General features: G+C 35.5%; 1 protein-coding gene across 1 annotated transcript; it reads left to right on the top strand.

The window, feature by feature from the left end:
• The first annotated feature begins 2,378 nt into the window (after window positions 1-2,378).
• LOC114245604 (protein takeout) lies at window positions 2,379-12,485 on the top strand. The gene is made up of 5 exons (XM_028177836.2): window positions 2,379-2,648; window positions 5,589-5,808; window positions 8,730-8,860; window positions 9,231-9,386; window positions 10,839-12,485. Exons 1-5 carry the CDS (start codon window positions 2,459-2,461, stop codon window positions 11,003-11,005), a joined length of 864 nt encoding a protein of 287 aa, XP_028033637.2. The 5' UTR covers window positions 2,379-2,458; the 3' UTR covers window positions 11,006-12,485.
• Window positions 12,486-13,095: the final 610 nt, after the last annotated feature.

The raw sequence follows: 13,095 nt of genomic DNA on the forward strand, positions 1-13,095 counted from the left end.
TCGTAACTTTGAAAATAAACATTCCATAATATGTACTATTATGTATTAGATGCAAGGCTTTGGCCTTCGTGTGGTCAGTGACTTTGGAGAGGCTCGGCGTTATGTGAGCGAGTTTGGGTTATATAATAAACGAGTTAAATGTAAATACGTATGTATACGTACGAATATATAAAAAAATATAATTTTATTTTAAAACGGTGTCCGTGAACCAGCCACTTACAGCCACTTGGCAGATTTACCCAGAGCTTGGCGCATTAGAAATAAAGAGCAATAGATTAAAGTGGAAAAATCTACCCAAATGCTTTGAACGGAAGAGCCTGTTCTCTTCTTATAGCTAGTGTAGACTCAAATCGACTTGACAACGTTCAAATATTAGAATGGCTTATCCACGATTTCACCAGCTAAACTTTGACGCTGCTCATTTGCACTTTGTCACTTGCAAATTATAATAAACTAGCGGCCCGCCCCGGCTTCGCTTGTGTAGTAGAGCACGCGATGTAAAAAATTTTAGGTAATTTTTTTACACATTGGGTTACATTATTGGAGTTTCAGTAAGGATCCCATTTTTTTTTTGAAAATATAATAATTATAGCCTATGTCACCCGGGAATAGCGTAACTTTCCGACAGTGAAAGAATTTTTTAAATCGGTTCGGTAGTTTCGGAGCCAATTCAATACAAAGAAACAAACAAACAAATCTTTCCTCTTTATAATAATACTAGCGACCCGCCCTCGCTTCGCTTCGGAAACATTAAAACACACATGAAACAAACAAAAAAAATCAGGGACAATGTCGGCTTCTAATGGAAAAAGAATTTTTCAAATCGGTCCAGTAGTTTCGGAGCCTATTCGAAACAAACAAACAAACAAACAAACAAATCTTTCCTCTTTATAATATTAGTATAGATATAGATATTAGTATTAGTATAGAAGTATAATAGACTAATAATAAATTAGAAAATTATAATTAACAGTATTGTCTTTGCCTATTGTAGATGCACACATAACGGTGCCCTTAGCAGCAAACGTAGTGTAGTTGTTCCAACACAATAAAAAATGTGAGTTAACTTTTACGCGTTCGAGAAGTTAAAAACTCGCGGTAAGCGCATTTTTAGGGTTTGTTTGTATGACACATTCTCTCATTCACTCATTCTCTCATTCACTCATTCTTTCATTCACTCATTGAGTTTTCACAAATATTTATTTTAAAATATATTTGGAAGACGTGAAAATACTCAGATATCCACTTATTATCTTATATACTTGTGTTTTATGTAATTTCTTCCTACTCAATTAAGAATTTATGCGCATTTAGTTACAGATTTATCTGAATGTCCAAGGATCTTGATGATAGTCTGTCCCTATTAATGAAAAAGTACATGTCGTTATAATTCGTGTTTTAAAAATCGAAAGAGGAAAAATATCAAACCATATTGTCACTTTTAAAATTCCAACTGTGCAATTTTTCTTACATTTAGATATATTTATATTTGGTTCTAAATTTACTACATCCACAAGTAGTGGTAGGACCTCTTGTGAGTCCGCGCGGGTAGGTACCACCGCTCTGCTTGTTTCTGCCGTGAAGCAGTAATGCGTTTCGGTTTGAAGGGTGGGGCAGCCGTTGTAATTATACTTGAGACTTTAGAACTTATATCTCAAGGTGGGTGGCGCATTTACGTTGTAGACGTCTATGGGCTCCAGTAACCACTTAACACCAGGTGGGCTGTGAGCTCGTCCACCCATCTAAGCAATAAAAAAAAAGTTTTATTACACTTTAGTGGCCAATTTTTTAGAATCCTTAAAACCTTGAAAAGCTTGCATCAGACGCGTAATGCAATATCAATGCAATTCTGACTAGGTTACTAGCACTGCTAACCGCCTTGAATGCATTCTGGTTATGTCTCAATTTTAGTCTAATTACAAATACGTGGCTTACAAAATAATTTTTCTAATTCCTATATTCTGTGAAGTAAATGCTCGAAATATTTTTAAAGATATTTTATTTTTTATTTTTATTTTACTAATTATAAGGTATATATAGTTTTAGTTTGATTAACTGAAAACGTATTGATTTTGTTTAGTTCCATATAGTAATACATTAATTGTATCTCAAGTCTTAAAGAACTTGCTTGTACAAATTGTACATATTGCATAACTTCGTAAAAGATGAACTACGACCGTAATATACGAACTTAAAAACATTGCTCAAAACGTTTACTCTTACGAGATTATAAATGCAGACAAATTTAACGTCTCGATGTGTCCTTGAATAATAATAATAATAAAAAAAATGTAATGGACGTAACTCGACCTTGTCACATGACCCACTTTCCCATGTAACGCACGATCCCACCAACTAGCAATAACGCAACCCGATGACAGGGCTAGCCAGCACTTGTGGAACGGATTAGAAGGCAACGTTGCGTGAAAAGCAGGCTTCTTGGTAAAGCGCCGAATTTATGCAACCGAAATACAAAAATAATACAATACTGTTTTTCGGTCGTGCCGTTCAGTGCATACTCGTGACCCGATATTGTCGCACTATCGGATCGGTTCGTGCGGTTAACGGGATGTGTGACAGATTAGTTTTAGTTTTCGCCACGGCGATTGCAGCAAGCTTGGTCGGCGGTTCTGCAGCTAAATTAGCACGTAAGTTATTTTCCGCATGCATAAATCGAGTCGGCAACCTTGGATAATATATTCCTACATTGTATGAAATGTTGCACTATTTTTTGTCGTTTGACATACTGTATTTTCATTCTATGCTAAACAAGTATAGTCACAAGAATGGTGATACCTATGAACGACGACAACCATTCACCATTAAGTCTCCCATATGCTAGTTACTCTCTACCTTCGAAATCAATAAAAAAAGTATTGAATAAAATTGTTTGAATTACGAACTTGATTGATTTAATGTTACTGAAAGAGACAATACGGTTAAATCAAATACGTATTGGGCAATCAAGTACTTAAACATGTTGTTTTTTTTGGGATAAAAAATATTCAGACCGTGCAAAACAATAAGTCAATCCTTTTAAAAGTTTCTGCTTAAAAAAGGACAAAGTACAAGCTTACTTCCCCATACATTCAGTCGTATTAATATTTTAGCATTAAAAATCACATTTATGACAAATTACTGAATTTCATGACATTTTAGCTTTTCATGTTAAATACCTATACCGAAACAAATTATCTTTGACTAAATTCACGTAAAGCCTATACAATATTGATGCTGATATCACTATCGTAAAAATAGTGAGTAAATACTTATAGCAGGGCTTGCACATATGGGTAACGTAAATACTGTCATGGGAGCAAGGTCGATTTCCGCAAAACCTGTATTGGCTTAATAACGACAATGACACACATAAGAAATATTGTAAATATTGTGTTTTTTTTAATAATTACAAACGAGTTTTGACAATATCTATCCACTACTCTGACTCTAGTTTTTGGAATGCATCATTTCTCACTTTTTGTCGTAGCGCCATTTTAGTTTTCGTCTCCTCCCTCTTTGTGGGGAAGAAGAGAGAGAGAGAGAGAGAATACACTTTATTGCACACCAAAACACAATTTACATTCAAAAAACAATAAAAAAAAACAGATACATTTGTGCAATAGGCGGTCTTATCATTAAAAGCGATCTCTTCCAGACAACCGTTTAATTTATAGAAATTCTGGAAAATATGTATAAAAAATGTAGCAGGTATGTTGCGGTGTACTATAAATAATACATTATCATAGAAAATATATACATACAAAAACAAAATATATACCGTTTACATAATATAATATGAAATATATACCAATATTTATATATAGAAGCGGGGATATAAATGTTCTCTACTTCGTACTGTCTTCTGATTACTTCCATTGTGGGATCTTCAATACTTATTTACTTTAGGAATAACACCACATTAACCGTGATTAAGTAATATCCAGCTGAATAAATTAGTCTATGTTTATTTGTCAATAGCTAAATTTAATTATAGCCCAAATGAAGATGGTGATGTTGTCTTTACTCTAGCTATTTGAGTTACGATTTCATCTTCAATATCAGTGGATCCAAGCCACAGTTCAGATATTATTTAACGCTACACCTTGACTTTATTCGAATTAGTCATACAAGCAGTTCACTTGTTTTTGTGGCAAATCAATAGGTACTCGGATTTTGCCAAACTGCCAATTCCTATAAACCTTTGGGATTTCTGGGAAGAGTACATTGACAAACTATAGATTTGTTTACACAGTTATTCTTTGTGTCCGTTTCTTAACTCATATAGATATGACGTGTCTTTTAACTTATTCTACGTGGACATTTTCTTGTCTAAGTTCCTAAATTGAGGTACCGTGAACATCGTTTCTCTTTTTTTCGTCCATCTAACCATTTTCAATTGATTAGCTACGAGCAAAAATCATTTGCTTAAAACAATAACTTTTATTTGCCATATATGGGACTATTAGGCCTTATTCAAGTGGTTAGGAATGTTTAATTTTTGCATAAAGACTACCCAACAAGTTATTAATTAGAATTAAATGAATTGACGAGGCCGACCTCTTTGAAATACGATTATTTCTCCTCAACTGTCCGTAGTGACAGTGCTGTTTTTATTTATTTCGTTCACCACTACTTCTTTGGATTGATCAATTTTCAACCTATCATTTCCAAGATCAATACGCCTGTCATTTTATAATCTGACATCTCCTGGTTGAATGAATACAAGAAGAATTACAAAAATATTGAACCCATTAAAACCACTTAGTTTCGTGTAATTTGGTTGCAATTGTTACTGTTACAGCAATTATTTATCTATCTTATCTACAAACACGAGATGTAAACAATAAGTGGGACACTGACCCACAATTACTGAAGTTTTTCATTTGTTTTAGGATTTTCAATTTATGATCCATTCAAATAAAACACTTTCTATTACAGACATTAAACTGTGTTGGGATTGCGAATAATTTTTGAGTAAGTTTTATATTACAAAATTGTTTTCACAAATTATTTATCCTTTATGGACTTTTAATATTCAACAACTTCTATATAAAGTTTTACTTAATTATACGAACCACAACAAACCAACAGAAAAGAACAAGTATATAAAGATCCTATCCAAACACTTTAAAACATCATTGGTCCACCACATTATTTAAAATGTCACATTAAAGTCGTCAAAATATTGTTGTAAACAAACAATACCGACCTTATAAAAAGAATGACGTTCATTTTTGTAATATTTACACGTATATTATTGAGGTCACCGCCAAAGAACTTGTCATTAAATACATCGTCATTAAATACATGTCATTTAATACATAAATCGTTATTCCAGAGAATTACCTCATCTGTGTTCGTGTTTGTTCTCTATACTTGTAATTTAAAGCCTTTTTGAGTTTCAACAGCATGGACTACTTAAAGTTTCATATTATCGCAAAATATCGACTAAATTACGATTCAATATTCTAGTTTAAAACTTCACTGCCTTTAGAAATGGCCTTAGCAATAGAAGATTACGCATTTAAAAATGTGTTTTAACCTTCTTTCCCTGACTTTGTCCGCTTCAGAATTTTTCTTTCTTTCAGCTGATTTCATCCATCCGTGCAACGATACCACACCAGCATGTCTAATACAAGCCACAAAAGACGCTATACCGGAGTTCTCGAAAGGTCTACCTCATCTTGGGGTGCCATCACTTGATCCGTTTATCATTGAGGAGCTGCCTATTCAATTACCAGGAATCAAAGTCACTTTCTATGGTGGAAAAGCGACGGGTTTGAGGAATTGCGAAGTTTTGAATGTCGAGTAAGTAAGCATTTTGATAAGATAAATGTACACTGAATTTTCGCCAAGGTGAAAGACTATATTGCGGCCTATCTTATAAAAAGGCTGCTACAAGATAGATACAATTTTTTTTTTTTTAACGTATGGTAACGGGAATACCGAGCCGAACCGAAGACATCTCCTTAGCAGTATGGGAATCCTCAGTGATAGGCTGTGCCTCTGGCATCGCTGTCATCCACGAGTGACGGTGTTTATTAACCATCAAATGAGCCGTGTGCTCTTCTGCCAACAAACGCAATATCAACAAAACATGTTATAGTACTGTGGGGCTTCTGAAGGTAAAACTTCATCAGTCTTTACAATTGAGACTTAGAACAAATAAATGAAAGTAGTGGCGTTTACGTTGTCTATGGACCCCGGTGACCATGTAGCACCAGGTCAGCCGTGAGCTCTTTTACTCGGCTGGTAAATAAATAAGTAAAAGTTGACGGTTCATGGACGGAACAATTTCTGAATTCAACGACATGTAAATGGCTTAAAGTAAACAGTACGAACTTTTCTCTAGTGTCAGTATACCGTTGTCGGAGAATGCAGACAATGGTCTTTCTTCTTTAGTCCATTGAAGTAATTCCCGTGGAATAACTAACTTCTTTTTTTTTTTTATTGCTTAGATGGATGGACGAGCTCACAGCCCACCTGGTGTTAAGTGGTTACTGGAGCCCATAGACATCTACAACGTAAATGCCCCACTCACCTCGAGATACAAGTTCTAGGGTCTCAGTATAGTTACAACGGCTACCCCACCCTTCGAACCGAAACGCATTACGGTTTCACGGCGGAAATAGGCGGGGTGGTGGTACCTACCCGTGCGGACTCCCAAGGGATCCTACCACCAGTGATTACGCAAATTATAATTTTGCGGGTTTGGTTTTTATTACACGATGTTATTCCTTCACCGTGGAAGTCAATGGTGAACATTTGTTGAGTACGTATTTCATTAGAAAAATTGGTACCCGCCTGCGGGATTCAAACACCGGTGCATCGCTACATACGAATACACCGGACGTCTTATCCTTTAGGCCACGACGACCTCAGTCATGATAGCCAGGAGAAATCAAAACTCCTTCTCTGCATTAGCATTATTATTTATTCATCAATTTATAATTGATGTAACTAAACGCACAAATGAACGAAATAGCAATTATATTCAGAGTCATCGCGTTAGAATTTCATGCAATCAATTCTCCGGAAGTATTGCCCTCTGGACTGGAACATATCGGGTTTTTTTTTCGCAAATCGATCGTAGCGATACAACATTTCTAGGTTAGCAATTAATTTAAACGGTGTTTCAAGTTTTCTTTTCGTTTTCCATTAATCAACAAAACACCTTAGTGAAATAATATGCTACATTGAACTGATTAATAATACTCGTAAATACCACTAAAAACAATGTTTTTTTTTGTATTCAATTGATTTGTAATATTCATGAATAAGACGTGTAAAAACAATCTCTTGATCTCTTTTTAAAGTATTGATTACAATACAATAGATAATACATAAATTTAAAAGGCAGAGACCTCATCAGTTTTAAAGAGTTTCAGTCTTTTGAAACCGGATTGGAATTCTCCAATCGCACAAATTTCAAAACAATGACTGTATGTAAATTTACATGACAACTTGGTCTACCCTTTCACTTATTTCGCAATGGAATCCTAAATACAGCAATTAAGGAAACCTTGGAAAACAACGCTGCAGTGGCGTTCCCACGGTTCTATCCTATGTGGACTGCGTTGACGAAATCTTTTGTTTCGCTGTCGTACGACAAATTAGTTTTATTATTGCACGTTTACAAAATTTCCAAATAGGTAATTCTCTTTTGCGTTTTATCTTTGAGAGATATAGGGTTTTTAAAAGAAATGCACAAGCCTTTTTTAAAAAAAAAGGTTTTTTATTATTCGTTATTATTCATTTTCAACGAGTATATTTTCGCCATCGTAAAGGAAAATCATTTATGCCATTTAGACAGAACTCTAGAAATTTTAACGCCACTAGTGCTAAGTACGTGAAGACATTCAACTTACATTTTTATTACATTTACATATATATATATATTCCTAATTATAAAAAGCGGTCAGCTAGGCCTGGATATGGCGAGTACGCAGGCTTTTACCTATAGCTGTCGACTGCCGATTTTGTAGCAATGCAGCCGAATAGCACATCGAGCAATGTGGAGTCTCGCAGCGTCTTCTTCTTGCCCCTAACGCACATATGAGTTCGGCGCGACATGTCCTCTTTTTTCCATTTCTATCAATATTAAGCTACTTAGGGAATTAACATGAGCTTTACGACCACCTACCTGACGTTACCCCTCCTTGGAAATGCTGTCCTTAGCAGATGATGGTTAATAGAAGAAGATTCTTGGTCGCCTTTTGTGACACCCACGGGACGATATGGGTCGGTCTATTTTATGTCGGGAATCGCATGCCATTTTGCGATATCATAAAACAATAATGGCGAAGATTGACGAGTAAGGGTTGTTGTTCATTCTGAGTTTCGTCATCGATGTCTTTTCTATGACTGAGGTTGGCTTAACGACGCCATTCTAGTATATGATCTGGGCTTAGTCACTGTATAATATTTGTCCTGTATATATTCATAAAAAGGGCCAAGTTCAACTTTATAAAAGTAAAACAAACTATTAAGAACGTTCTCTGAATTACAGTTAGTTTATTTTCTTTCCTTTCTTTTATTTTCATTAAAGACAACGTTAGCTTTACGTTTAGTGGTTCACTCATCTATGCCAAAAAAAGAAGTTCAAGTCTCAACTGTATTTAAACAAAGCATTTTCTACAATAAAAGAATTAAAGCCCGATTCTGCGGTATCATCTACCGTTTTTTACAAAGCCAGAAAAGAAAATAAATATTTGATGTTTTTTTTCCAGAGCTTACCTCGAGAAGAACGTTTTCAAAATAGAAGTTCGCTGCAATATTACCATCAAGGGGAAATATACAGCGGTAGGAAGATTGTTGTTATTCCCTATTAACGGCGAGGGTGACTCTAAGATTAAAATAGGTACATAAAGTTTTTATTTAATCAATTGAAGTAAATAAACAAATCCTTTTGCATAGCTGATGTGTATTTTTAGTTGTACAACGTTAATTTTTTTACCAGCACCATGGAAGTAGCTATCCAACGTACAATGTAAATGTCGCATGCATTCTAGTTCATAATTGAAGTGGAACTCTCAATTGTATTATTTCACTTTTTAAACACGGACGCAGACTGCTTCGTGGCAGAAATAGACCAGATAATGGCCGTACCTATCATTCATACTTGTCCATAGGCTTCCATAGCTGATTAGTATCAACAGGACCACGGGCAGCAATAAACATATTTATTAGTAAAAATACTATAATAAGAAATTTATTTCACTTTTTTTCAGTGAACTCTGTAATCAAGCTGAACATTCACACCAAATATTACAAAGATTCAAATGGCCGTGATCATTTCGGCATCAAAAACTATAAATTCAACTTTGATTATGGCGAAAGGATACATTACACCATTACGAATCTTTTCAAAGGAAACCCAGAATTGAGTAAGTGTGATTTTAGAAAAACAATAACCAAAAAGTCTTCGATCTTAAAACAAATGATGTTGTAGATCAAACTTAAACTATGTTTTTTTCTTAAATTACCAAATTTTAGCAAGTAAATTTTTTTTTTTATTGCTTAGATGGGTGAACAAGCTCACAGCCCACCTGGTGTTAAGTGGTTACTGGAGCCCATAGACCTCTACAACGCAAATGCTGCCACCACCTTGAGATATGAGTTCTAAGGTCTCAGTATAGCTACAAAGGCTGCCCCACTCTTCAAACCGAAACGCATTAATGCTTCACGGCAGATATGGGCAGGATGGTATCTACCCGTGCGGACTCACTATAGGTCCTACCAGCAGTAATTTCGCAATTTCTAATTTTACTGATTTAATTTTTATTACACGATGTTATTCCTTCACCGTGGAAGGCAGGCACACGTGAAGAATTCTTAAGTACGTATTTCATTAGAAAAATTTATCGGTACCCGCCTGCGGGATGCGAACACCGGTGCATCGCTAGATACGAATGCACCGGACGTCTTATCCTTTAGGCCACGACGACTTCGAATAAAGAACTAAACCTTCCTACTTCAACGCATTAGGACTTTCGTTCTACACATTTCTCGTGTGCAGACCAAAAAGTACTAAAAAAGCAAATAAAAATAAATTTTGATTAAGGAAGTTACTGACTCCGACGAGAATCAAGCCCGGAGCCTGTGGCACAATACTGTTTGTTACTGACCAACGAAGCCGTCAATTTCCATGATAACTAGACGTGCCGCATAATTTTGTCCGTAATTACAATGTACAATTCAGAAATAATAAAACACGTTGCATTTGCCGAGGACAAAGAGTCACTTGCGTCAGTCTGTGCCTTAAATAGTACCAGTCAATTTGTAGGTGTGTTAGTACGAGTAAGTTAAATAACGAACCAGAGAAATGTATGTCTTTAATGTCTACTATGAAGCGCAGTTGTAGTACAATTTTTTTGAATATTTTATTTCATTATCTTTTTGTAAATATTAAGTCAATAATTACAGTTATTTTTGTCCACTATCTACTCATGCGTCGTATTTAAGGGTGGAAACTTGCTTGGTTTTTATTTACCTATTCTATGTGGATATTGTGCTATTCGTATCCCAATTATGTAAATAAAAAGTACATGATGTGATAATTCGGGTTGTAAATTTTATTTGTGTAAGCCTACTCTCATTCCAACTCTCTCTCATTTCCAACTCGTCGCCGTATCTCTTACATGCTATTTTTTTATTGCCCTTGTAGGCAGACGAGCATACGGCCCACCTGATGATGAGTGGTTACCGTCGCCCATGGACTCCAGCAATGCCAGGGGCAGAGCCAAGCCGCTGTCTACCGCTTAATACCCTCCACAAGCCCCTTTTGAAGAAGGACATGTCATAGCGCTACGCTAAATAAAATATATATGTTTTCACAGGTAATACGGTACTCCAATTCCTGAACGAAAACTGGCGGGTGGTCACGGAAGAATTCGGCCAGCCGGTCGTGGATTACGCCCTGAACGTAACAGTAAATACGGCAAAGAAATTCTTCGATGCCGTTCCATACGACGAGCTATTGAACGTGCCTATCCCAAAATATTAATTGTGATATTCATAAATAGAAGGCTGAATATTTTGTAACGATTTTGCATTATTTTTGGGGCTTACTTAATCATAATAATTTTAGTATACTTTTAAGTGTAAGCTTTAAGCGGGCGTGAAGTGAAGCATAGGCCAGGAGAATGCGACGGCAACTAGACGCGATCACCATGAACGTTTTCCATCCCACCTATTAAATAATAATGATACAGATGAATTTCTTAAGTCTAAATTAGTGTCGTGCTTAGTATTGTCATTAGCGGGGACTTCTTATGAGTCCGCAAGGGTAGGTACCACCACGCTGCCTATTTCTGCCGTGAAGCAGAAATGCGTTTCGGCTTGAAGGGTGGGCCAGCCGTTGTAACTATATTAAGACCTTAGAACTCATATCTCAAGGTGGGTGGCGGCATTTACGTTTTAGATGTCTATGGGCTTCGGTAATCACTTAACATTAGGTGGTCTGTGAGCTCGTCCACCTATGTATGAAATTAAAAAAAAAAGTGTGCAATTCACACGTGGTAGAAGTGAAACCTTCCAAAATTAAAATACAATTATCCTAAACGTCTTAAGTATATGTAAAATTTTGTCATTAGTAAATAATTGTAAGGTAGCGCCCTCTGTGAATTGATATTTTAATTTCACGTATAATCCTAAATTAAAATTCACTACAAGAGCTTTCATACACACGTTAGTATTAAAAAATCTCACAGATGGCGCTGTATTAAATAGTATGTATATTTCTGTCTCATTCTTTGCTGGCTTTATCCTACACATTTTTGTATTTGTGTCTCTTACCTGTCGTTTTTTCCGTTGCATCCGGTTTGAAATCACAACGATTCTAAAGAAGTTTTCACTTCAAAACCATTCTAAAGTATATGTTTTATCAGAAAATTTATACCAGCTCGTGGGATTCGAAGACCGGCACAGTCGCATCGCTCAATGCAACGGGCGTCTTATCCTTTAGGCCATGACGACTTGATCTCACGAATCTGTCATGACCCACACCACATTTGGTTTGATGTAGACTACGCCATTTATTGAAAAAGGAAAATCATATTATAGTTCTATTGGTGAAAGAGTAAAAAATATCATTTAAAAAATAATCGAAACTAGCTCGAACAGAAAAGTAATTATTGTTGCTGAGAACGCAATCACGTTGTTATGCCCATTAAATCCTGTAACTAAGAAGAATGTATGTATATATATTTCCTTACCAAATCGAAAGAAGTAAGCTCAACACTCAGAACTCGAGAAGACATTAAGAGTAAACCATAACGTGATAATTACCAATCCATCTATGGCTATGTGACTGAAAATCCGGTTTCAAACATCAAAATGTATTTTCATAATATTATACTAGTGTTACAAATAAAATTTAATAAATTAGCAAGTCAAATCGATCCCATTTCAAAAATAAAAAACAACTTAATTTAATTACTCTTCACATAATTAGAGACTAACAATAAAATATTTTATAATTACCACTCGGTTTGTATTATTCTATACATCTTGACTTATAATAATTGTCGTTCGAAGTTTATTCTATTGTTTTAATTTTAATTATTATTTGAAACTATAAACAATAGCCATCAAATGTGTTTGTAATAAAATTAAGGTCTTCCGTTATATTATTAATTATAAGGTTCTAGATGCAAAAAAATTACCTTAATCTTTTTAATTTAAAGGTAGGAAGCCTACATACACGTTTACTAACAATTAAAAATATTGTTAAAGCAGTGTGAGGTGCGGCTCTTAACAGATATATAATGTAACCCCCTTAGCCCACCACTATGGGGAATATCTTTCCGACCTCGGTATAGAGGAGATAAGGACTGTTTTGGAACAGCATAAAAATAAAGCAAGCGAGGATGACGGAATTAGTACTGAATTGCTGAAGTCAAGTGGTACATCAGGTGTCAACCATTCCTGCACAATGTTCAACTGCGTCATCCAAAGTACGACTAAACCGGAAGCTTGGAATAAGGGTACTGTCATTTGGGTACTTTTCTTTATGAAGGGAGACCGTGCTCTTCTTAAGAACTACAGGCCTATTTCAATTTTTAGCCATAATTATAAGCTGTTCTCGAGGGTCCT

This window comes from Bombyx mandarina, chromosome 23, assembly GCF_030267445.1.
Source record: "Bombyx mandarina strain Sakado chromosome 23, ASM3026744v2".
In the NCBI taxonomy this organism is placed as follows: domain Eukaryota; kingdom Metazoa; phylum Arthropoda; class Insecta; order Lepidoptera; family Bombycidae; genus Bombyx; species Bombyx mandarina.

Excerpts from the sequence above, each read along its gene's own strand:
- LOC114245604 (XM_028177836.2), top strand. The coding sequence starts at position 2,459 with ATGCAACCGAAATACAAAAATAATACAATACTGTTTTTCGGTCGTGCC. Across the intron at positions 5,809-8,729 it reads TGCGAAGTTTTGAATGTCGA|AGCTTACCTCGAGAAGAACG; the intron begins GTAAGTAAGCAT and ends TTTTTTTTCCAG. Across the intron at positions 9,387-10,838 it reads CAAAGGAAACCCAGAATTGA|GTAATACGGTACTCCAATTC; the intron begins GTAAGTGTGATT and ends ATGTTTTCACAG.